The 9,675-nt window shown below is 41.3% G+C and overlaps 1 protein-coding gene and 1 long non-coding RNA gene across 4 annotated transcripts in view; one reads left to right on the top strand and one right to left on the bottom strand.

Moving 5' to 3' along the window:
• The window catches only part of slf1 (SMC5-SMC6 complex localization factor 1), a 33,242-nt gene continuing 23,567 nt past the window's right edge, over positions 1–9,675 (top strand). Inside the window, exons 1-14 of one of the 3 annotated variants that reach the window (XM_032516587.1) lie at positions 1–174; positions 557–671; positions 1,710–1,788; positions 1,924–2,149; positions 2,259–2,412; positions 3,539–3,667; positions 3,823–3,888; positions 4,385–4,531; positions 5,234–5,403; positions 5,599–5,733; positions 6,188–6,341; positions 7,017–7,182; positions 7,527–7,675; positions 8,436–8,545. In XM_032516587.1, the coding sequence (XP_032372478.1) occupies positions 561–671; positions 1,710–1,788; positions 1,924–2,149; positions 2,259–2,412; positions 3,539–3,667; positions 3,823–3,888; positions 4,385–4,531; positions 5,234–5,403; positions 5,599–5,733; positions 6,188–6,341; positions 7,017–7,182; positions 7,527–7,675; positions 8,436–8,545 (1,796 nt within the window). In that variant the 5' untranslated portion in view covers positions 1–174; positions 557–560. Of the gene's footprint in view, positions 232–556; positions 672–1,709; positions 1,789–1,923; positions 2,150–2,258; positions 2,413–3,538; positions 3,668–3,822; positions 3,889–4,384; positions 4,532–5,233; positions 5,404–5,598; positions 5,734–6,187; positions 6,342–7,016; positions 7,183–7,526; positions 7,676–8,435; positions 8,546–9,675 lie in introns of all 3 variants that reach the window. The other 2 variants (XM_032516588.1, XM_032516589.1) reach the window with 2 other exon arrangements.
• LOC116690016 (uncharacterized) overlaps positions 6,631–9,675 on the bottom strand; it is a 14,558-nt gene continuing 11,513 nt past the window's right edge. The window contains exon 3 of the long non-coding RNA XR_004332138.1: positions 6,631–6,710. This is a non-coding gene — a long non-coding RNA (uncharacterized LOC116690016). The remainder of the gene's footprint in view (positions 6,711–9,675) is intronic.

Raw genomic sequence — 9,675 nt, 5'->3', positions numbered from 1 at the left:
CCGATGAGAAAAAACGTCACATATTTGAGTTCGCGGAATTGAACATATTTTTGGAATAAGCAGTCAACCGCTGGTACAAAGCACCGCTCGCGGTATTGGATGTCTGTGTGAGTGTCTGAGTTTTGGCGCGCCCGAACATAACTGGGAGGAGACAGATCATCGGTGATGTGAGGATCGAGGTACCTGGTCGATCGATCAGCTGTAGTTAACACAACCGGAAATTGAATACTGGTGAATAAACAAGAACCAAAGTCGATTTTTGGTTATTTCGCCAATACTGAGACTGTAAGGTGGCAAGGTTATTCAAAGCATGTCATATGGCAGGGAGTTTCAGGTGACCCTATATTGTTTAGAATGTACAAGTATCATAAGGTGCGTTGAACGCATCATCAATGTCTTGCGTAACTAGCTAGTCAAATATAATCAACTGTCGTTATGTTTAGTTCAGTAAAAACAATCCAAGTCATCTAGTCAATTGCAGCATTATTTTTCTCCAATGAATGGAGTTTCCTAGTTAGACTTGAGCCTAACTCTGTCACGTTTTCATTTCCCTCGTCAGGATGGCGAGCTCTACGCACGTTTTCCAGATCTCTGGGATTAAGATCCGTGATAAGAAGAGAGTTTTGGTCCAGAAAATCCAGCATCTGGGTGGAAAATACATTGGTGGCTCAGTAAGTGGAGAACATTTAGGGGAAGATGCACTTCAACCAAGGCTGTCAAAAATTTCGCCAAAGACCTGCAACGTATGGAGAAAAAGAAATTCTGATGTATCTAATTATGTATAATTAAGTTTATTTAGTCTATGAGATGTAAACCAAATTAAACCAATGCAATTTACAACTCAAACCGATTACGACTGAACCAGTCTCACCAGCAGCAACCAAGTCACCTAAATGAAAAGAAACAAGCCAGTATTTGCATTTTGAAGAACTGGCAAATGTAGGTGCATTTACTTGCTGTGCAACATGTTCAATCACCTAACACAATTAAATCCAATGGATTCTCTGTCAATCAAGTAATCCATAGAATACATTACTTGTCTGACCACAGTTATGCATTAGGTCTGTCAGGTATTACAAGGAGTCCCAGGCTGGTTGTCTTGTTAACAATCAGCCTTTGTTTTTCCTATGGCATGCATTCATTTACAGGGACTGGCAGTGTTGTGTGTGTCATCAGTTAACTTCTATATGTAGCTAGATGTAAGAAAACACTCTTGGTCTTTTTGTTCTTGATAAACATGCAGGAAAAAGTTTGCCTCTGTCTGACAGCAGTTTCTCTTTCTGTCAATGTACGCAGCTCCTGTCAAGTAGATGTGTTCACACTGAGACTTGATACTGTACTTCATACGACTGATGTACTATTGTAGTTTTTACAACTTTTAAGTGTGTGTGTTATGTGATGATTAAATACCTACTGATGAATTATTTCAAAGTTTTGAGCCATATCTACTGTATATACAGTAAACATTTGAAAAGGTTAGTCAAGTATTGGACAAGTTATTTAAATTTCCCCTTTTCTGTTGTAGTTTAAGTCTCATAATGGCAGTCCTTTTTTCAGAGGTGGGCGTTTTTGTATTTATTTCAACCATAAAACCCAGCCCCACCTACAGGAATATCTTTTATTTATAACGTATGAAAACCCAGGTCTGGTCGTGCCATTTATTATTACGTGTTACAAGTCATTAGACTGACGCAGTGATCTTCTTCTAGGTCTATCAGCACACCATCACACATCTGATAATCCCTCAGGTTTTGTCCAGCGAGAAGTTTTTGGCAGCCTGTGCTGCAGGTCAGTCATGATGATTATTATGATTTTTAATGATGGATGTTGAATAAAGCAAGACTGCTCATTTAATTGAACTTCCTCATACTCTTCACTGTTAGCTTTCATGTGGTTTGATTTCTCTCTTTCACCCACCACCAGGAAAGTGGGTTGTGACTCCAGACTATGTGTTGGACAGTGTTAAGAATGGCTCCTGGCTCCCAGAGGGGCCCTATGAAGTTGCCATTTCCACAGGTGCCACGTCTTCCATCTACCCGGTCAGGCAGTGGAGGGAGAAGGTGGCCAGTGGGAGAGTAACAGGGGCCTTCCAAGGCTGGAGGGTTCTCCTCATGGTCCAAGAACCCACCCGTAGGGCCATGTTCAAACGGTGAGGTGTTACACAAAAAATACTTCTTCGCCAATCACAACAATCCAGCCATGAATGAATAAATGCTGCAGAGTGTGATACTAAATAAGTCTACTTAAATTATTTCCAGGCTCCTAAAAGCAGGCAGGGCCCAGGTATACCACTGCCCTCCACCCTCTCATGCCTCTGTTACTCATGTCATGGCTAAACCCATCACAGAGGACTCCAAATACCAAAATGCTCCTTGCTACCCTGTTAGCCACATTGTCCAGCACCTCTTTGGGGTAAGTCCGACTAATTTATGTAAAAGGTATGGTTAAGGCTTAATTGATTATGAGGCTTCATGAGATTCTCAGCTCATTTTACCAGTTTTGAAGAACACCAGGAGCAGATGCAGGAGAACAATCACAAAACAGCATCGCTGATCTGTTTGAACTGGTTTAGTTCGGCTAAAAACACAGAATCCGTCAGCATGTTACTGTATCATTCATACCAAGCCTGTTTTTCACCAGTAGGCGACAACTTTCAATTCACCTGTTCAACTGACTTTAGCTTCAGCTTTAGATAGCACTGTCCTGCTGTTATTACAGACGTATGAACTAACCACAGACAGTTGCTTTGTTCATGGTCTCACAGTAATGCGTCACTGCAGAATTAATACAGCGGAAACATTGATATTTGGCTTCCTGTTTTTCTGGTCTGGTGGGGGCTCCTGTTGGCCTTGTGGCCCCGCCAGTTTGGGAGAGGAGATGCGAATTCTCTGGTCTCTACTAAAGTATTGAGTGAGCTGCGGTTTTTCATCATTTCTTGTTAATTTCCCAACCTTAAGTTACGTTGTGATTTAAGAATATTGAGACCAACATGGTGGTTTGAATCATGCTCATACAAGATTATATTATGTATTAGCATGGAATTTCTTTATTATTCTCACCTGATGAAATGGGTAATGTTTGAGCAGGCATTAGAAGGATTTGACTTGCGGGACCAGGATCTGTTTGGATGACACTCCTGTCAGAGTTTACGTGAGCCCTCTTGATACCCACCAGCCCCTTTTTCCTTCCTCTACTGATTATAATCTAAAACTTGAGACTTGGATTTTTGGTTGTTAGTACAACTAGTTACACAGCAGCTTGTTGGCATGTTGATGTTACAAAGATAATGAATGATCGGATATCATGATCGGATTTTCCAGACTGTCAGACGTTTTTCCATTAAAATGTACGGTACGTAACCTATGTAATTAACGTATGATCAAAATGTTTTGATGTTTTGCGAAGTACCCGTATGTGCCGGTCTGATTTATGTTGTATTTATGTATGTATGTTGATGTAGACTCTTTTTTAATTTCTAGGGTAGAGCCATTTCAGCCAAAACTGGGGTTTCAACTGTCCACTGTTTTTTCTTTGGCAGAGCAATTGTGTGGATATGAAGCTCAATATAACGGATGATCATCCAGCAGAGACAAAGAAGTCCAATTTTGTGGATGTGGACTTCTCCAAACTGGAGACAGAGCTCAAGGACTATGCCGTGAAACAGGAGGTGTGTGATGTTTGTGTGTAAAAGCATGTTGCAGAGAAGCACTGAAGCGTAGTTTCAAGTCATGTAGTAGTTGGTCTACATTCTGTTGACTCAAATTAGCCTTTTTTCTCTGTGTTGTATGTATTTGACTTTGTTAACGGGGTATTTTGCTATAGGCCCGGCCAAGACTGTGCTTCCTTGAATTTCTGGGTTACCATGACCCCTACCATCTCCAGTCCCAGGTAGACAAGCACACATATCCACCTGCCTTCCCAACCCTTGATCACAACCATACATTTCTAAAATAACTGTGTTTCAACAAGAAGATCAGGTCATTCAATTTTCTTTATGTCATACATTTTAATGGAAAGTGACATCTAGAGCAAGGGCGCAGGTCATCGATTTAACCACCCCTGTCAGCTGATCTGGGAGTTTTGATTGGCAGGCCTATTAACAATACTCTCAACTGTCCTGTCCATTCCTAACCCAAGTGGATCTCCAGCAGATTGCTATTATAAGTGCTTGTGTGTTTCCATTCTGTACATTCTAAATCCATATGCTATTTGCCAGTAACAGACAGTCAGAAATTACCTCCAGGAACTTTTGATGCCCATTCACTTCCTATTTCCATTACCCTTCTGCCCTTGTCTTTTTGCCATCCATCTCTTTGAGTGTAATGTTTTCTCCTCCTTTTCCATATACCTCTTACATTTCATCATTGTTCTTTAATTCCTCCAGGCTACAGAAACAGACTTCAGCAATGTTGGTAGTATGATAGAGTGCGGCCTCTTCATTGACGCCTTGGACTCAATTAGAGGAGCTGTGTTCCCAGGCCTGCTGCCACCAGCGGCATATCTGGTCTCCTTCCTAGAATACGCACAGCAGGTAGGACGGGAATAACCAGACTATCAAATTCTCACCTACTCCTGCAGGAGACTCAGGAGCTGCATGAAAGTATAACCTGTATAAATAGGGCCCGGCCATCTTTCAAAAATCTTTAATACTGATACCGTGAATTTGATAAAGGTACCTGAACCATACCTTTTTCATTACCAATTTCTTTCTTTTTTTCTTTTTTTTTACAACATTACACCTTGATATGGTACAATTCTTTTTCTTCATTTTTTTTTATGCTCCTTTACACCTGTTTGACACACACTGTAGTCAAACCTCTCAAAATACAACAACACAACTACGTGAGCTCCATCTCTGTACATAATGTAGAGTTTTTCCTGCCTGCCTCTACAGTGTGTAACGTTAGGCTGCCAATCCCAAGCATTATTAGATCTTAGTACAAGCAGGCTCAGTGCTTATTGGCCCACTGATGCTGATGAGATTTACTCCTTAGGTTTTGAAATCTGGTATCAAACTAGAAGGCATTTTTTGATACTCAATACTATAGAGGCAAGCCCGTTGGTTTCTAATAATATCGAAGTTTGGTACCCAGCCCGATTTATAGAATTTTAGTAGCTAGCTTTTTGGCTTGTATCACTGTAGTTGGACTTAACTGTAATTTGACATTTTGACTGTACATCCAAATATCCAAACCACTCACACTTCAATTGTTGTCTGTTCATTTCGACACAGGGTAGTGCCACGTCTGTCTTCCTGAGAAATTTCCGGCAGGTCATGTACAGCCTACTTATTACCAACCCTCCCTGGCTGGCTCCTATTGGAGTGAAGAAATATTTTACCCAGGTGTTGCAGTGTCCTCGGTGTAAAACAGGCCTGTGGCCTTTTCTGGAGACAGCCATCAGGTAAACCTCATATCACATAAGATGTCTTGTCTAATTATTCTAATTACATTTTAAATGTTTGGAAATTGATACTTTTCCCATTAAAAGTAACAACAGGATGTAAAAATAAGCCTTTTTGACATTCATTTAAAAAATAATTAAGTAATAAGACTTTTCATTTATTTACGGTTTATTTATATGTGTGTGTTCCTTCAGTTACTGCCTGTCCAGTGAGGTCACCTGTCACCCACTCCCTGGACCGGCCCTGCCTACACTGTTACATTTCCATAGTGACCTCCTGGCATTTTTCCTCAAGCTCTTCCAGGGGGAACTCCACTCTGTCACAACCGGGTAACAACTTCTATATATACAGTGTGGGAGATAGGGCAGGCAGGGCTTTTTCTTCTTTCTGTTCATTAACAAAGCCCCTAATCCTTCTCGCATGGACAGAGTCGTGGAGGGATTTTCCCACAAATGAGTTCCCTAGTCCAGAAATCCTGAACAAATCATGCTATTTTAGCTGGTGTGTGCTGCAGCACAAAGGTGTTGAAATACATCTTTAAGATTTAAGACTTGAATGAAACTAGATCTAAAATATGTTCCAGTTTGCACTGTACTTACTTGAAAAGCCTCAAATCAACATTATGTTGCTGATACTTACTAAACTGCATGTAATATGGACTACATGTTGAATTAATTGTTTAATTGTATTATTTTGGTTCTTACAATAAATAAGTTATAATAATGTTGCACTTGATGGTCTATTCTTTCTTCATCCACTCCTGCCTTTCTCTGTTTTTCTCAGGGATTTTTTGCTGTCTGTGGGAACAGGGGTCTCTAAGGGTTCAGCATCAGGATCTTTGCTGTATGGAACTTTCTGGACTGTGTGGGAGCGCTCCACCCTGTTGTCCAAAGCTGTGAAAAAACTAATCCAGCTCTTGGTAAAGGCTCTCATTGAGGTAAATACTGTGCAACTCATTCATCGTTATTCTTATTGGATGATGTGTTATACCACCCATAGTCTATATTCACGACGTAAGGCTGGGTGATATGGAGAAAATCAAATATCCAGATATTTTTGAGCAAGTACCTCGATATCGATACCACGACGTTCCACTTCCGGGATTGCTCTTGTTTAGCTGGAAATTCTGCCGGATGTCCGTTTTCGGATGTCCATTACCTCCGGCTTTCTTTGTGTTGTAATTTTAAACTCCGGTCGATTTATGAGGACTGTGGTCAACTGCTCCTCAGACAGCTAGCTAGAATATCTGTCAAATCTGATGTTTTTGTTAAACGACTAAACCTAACCTTTGAACGTGTACATGTTTCTTCCCGAGGCCATTTTACAGCGGCACTGTTGCTCCACTCTGCGCTTAGCACCACTCATGACGATTGTGATTGGTTTAAAGAAATGCCAATAAACCAGAGCAAGTTGTTCTCCCATCACGGAATGCTGTGTAGACTAGCCAGACCCTCCTCCACAGCACTGTGGAGGAAGGTCTGGCAATGCCAGACTATACCACCAAAGACAATTGCCAGTTGGGTCAGATTTGTGATTGGACCAGGAAAACAAGTTACTCCTACTCTTAGAGCTTTCTAACCCCTTACTGTGATGTTGTTTATCTTCACTGAAGGACGCTAAGAGGGATGAGAAGCAGAAGCTGCATTTGCCGGACACCCTGCTAGACCTCCTGTCTGTTTTGGTGGAGTTCTGGTGTCAGCAGCACTTCAAACTCAACCAGAGCCTGGTTGAAAAGGGGCTAAAAGACCTAGCAGAGCATTTTGCTGTCATCAGCCAGGGTATGGAAGAAAAAGAGGGAAAAAAAACAAGTTTAAACATATGCCTTTTCATTTCATTTTGTCTGCATGTACGTGTATGTGATCAATAATGTAGTACCAATGTCACTTTTCAGCTGCTACTACTTTAAGAAATACTGCACCAGAAAATAGAATGTGCAATGAGAAACATAATTTACAAGTATTAGCAATCACATTATATTGCAGATTAATTAACATTATAACATATTTTTTTGTCTTCTGAGCAAGCCAAATTCATTTTTACTCTTAAACATTTGAAGTCGATCAATCACTTCATCACTGACAGTATGGTATCTGACGTATTGTCCCTCTGTTTTGTCCTGTAGATGTGTCTCCAGTGGTCCTGGCAGAACAGCTGGCTGTCAGGATTCGCTCCAGCAGACTTAAGTTGGCGATAGTGGATGCTGTATTCAGGAATGTTTGTTGCAGGAATGGATTCACAGTTGGAGATGAACCCCTGTCTCTCAAGAAAATGGTGTGTGTGTGTGTGTGTGTGTGTGTGTGTGTGTGTGTGTGTGTGTGTGTGTGTGTGTGTGTGTGTTTCTTGTTATTTACTCACTTCACATTTCCCATTACTTACCCATGGGAAACCACTTTTTTTTTCTTTAGTCCTTTATTCATTTTGCCATTGACAGGCTTTGTCATAATTTGAACCATGTACCTCTTACTTGTGTGAATAACAACAGTCATGTGCTGCTTAGTTCACTAAGTCATAAAGAAATTCAGTGACATTTTTGTAAAATATGTTTCAAGAGTTTAGTTGGCAGCCATTTTCAGTTTGTGTACTAGAAAAAAGTCCATTTAGCTTTTAAAGGGATTTTGGCAAAATAAGAGTGTCCATGATCTTTAAATTCTGATCAAACTACACACACACACCAATGTTGCAGAGAAGCACACAGCAAACATAAAAGTAATTGAATAAAATAACTATATAACTTATTTAAAAAATGTTTTCTTTTCCACTGGGCTTTTGTGTTACAGTAAAACTCAAATATTTTGCATTAGTTAACATGGCAGTGTGAAAATTGATATAGATTATATTACATTTCTGCTATAGAAACAAAGAGGGCTGAAGGGGTCTACCCATTACATTACCTTGCAGTAGAACATCTTGCTTTCTCACTCACAGTTGATGTCTTTGTGCCTCCTCAGTCCCCTAAAGACACACAAACATCCAGTTGAAGTCGCTATTTAAGGCACTGTCTAACCTTGTGTGTCTGCGTGACTTCTGACAGGTGATGTCTTACCTGCCTGCTCTTGGAAGTTTAGCTCAGAGTCCCAGCGGTGCTAGCCTCAGGACCAGACCCACCTCCCACAGCTGCACCAGCCAGGGGACCGGCTCCAGGTCAGTTACACACAGCTGTCCGTCTGTACCACTGTTTTTTAAGTACCTGAGACGGAACATGTGAGGACATACATGCAGAGGTGGGGGCTGTACAAAGGCCAACAGTTTTGTCAACAGGCTTGCATTAGATTACATTAACTACCAACCCTTTAGTAAATGTACTTATGTTCAAAGATCAGCCTGGGGATTTTAAATGGCAGTGTGTGCAGATGATTATAAGTCTATTGCTCTTCTTTCTTGGAACTCAGTGTTGTAGGTGCTCAGAAAAACACTTGATATATTCAGTCATTACCTTTTCTATCATTGCGGATTGTTGCTTCACCAAACGTTTCTTGAAGGCACAGTGCACATTTAAGAGAGGTTTAAGATTTTAGAAAATTAACAAAAAGTGGTGTTTAACAGCATACATGTTGCTGCTCAGATGTCTCTCAGGCTGTGTATTGAACTTGCCATTTTCTGTTATTCCGTCAAATAAGCTGCATTATTTTCTAAAATAACAGAACTATTTTACCAGCAGTCAACTCTGCCTCCATTGTCAGGTTTCCACCTATAAAATTAAGGGCAAAAACAGGAGGAAATGTAAAGACCCAATGAAAAATGTGAGTGAAAGGAACAAAGGAACACCTGGAGAGAGGAAGAGTGTGTATGTGTGTTAGTGGGTGTGTGGGTGGGTGGGTGGTTGGGTGAGGAGCAGAGATGCATGAATGGAGGGACTGAGGAAAAGCTGGAGAGAGGCAAATGGAGGTCAGACGGAGCGTGAGGAGTTGGCATGTGATGGGTCATGCCCAGGTCTGATCCTATCAGTGTGTGCTGGCTGACAGAAAGGGTGCAACGGGAGGTTAGACCTCTTCCACACACACACACACACACACACATGGTGCTGTGTCTGATTTGGACAAGAAGCCGACAGATAGACAGGCTAGGATATCCCATCAGGCCTTTGTGTCTTCCCTTACGACCACCAGCTCTCATGCCCACTGCCCTCCCCTCCCCTGTTCACCTCTCTTGATCTTCTCTTGCATACTAAATCCCTCTCTGAATGCGATCATACACACACTCTCCATACTTGGTATCAGACATCTGCTGTTCCACCAGCAGGTAGTTGGCCTGGAGAAGGGCAGGAGCCACCA

Source organism: Etheostoma spectabile, chromosome 5 (genome assembly GCF_008692095.1).
Source record: "Etheostoma spectabile isolate EspeVRDwgs_2016 chromosome 5, UIUC_Espe_1.0, whole genome shotgun sequence".
NCBI lineage: Eukaryota > Metazoa > Chordata > Actinopteri > Perciformes > Percidae > Etheostoma > Etheostoma spectabile.
Note: the sequence above shows the minus strand (reverse complement) of the source record. Positions and strands in the feature narration are given on the sequence as shown.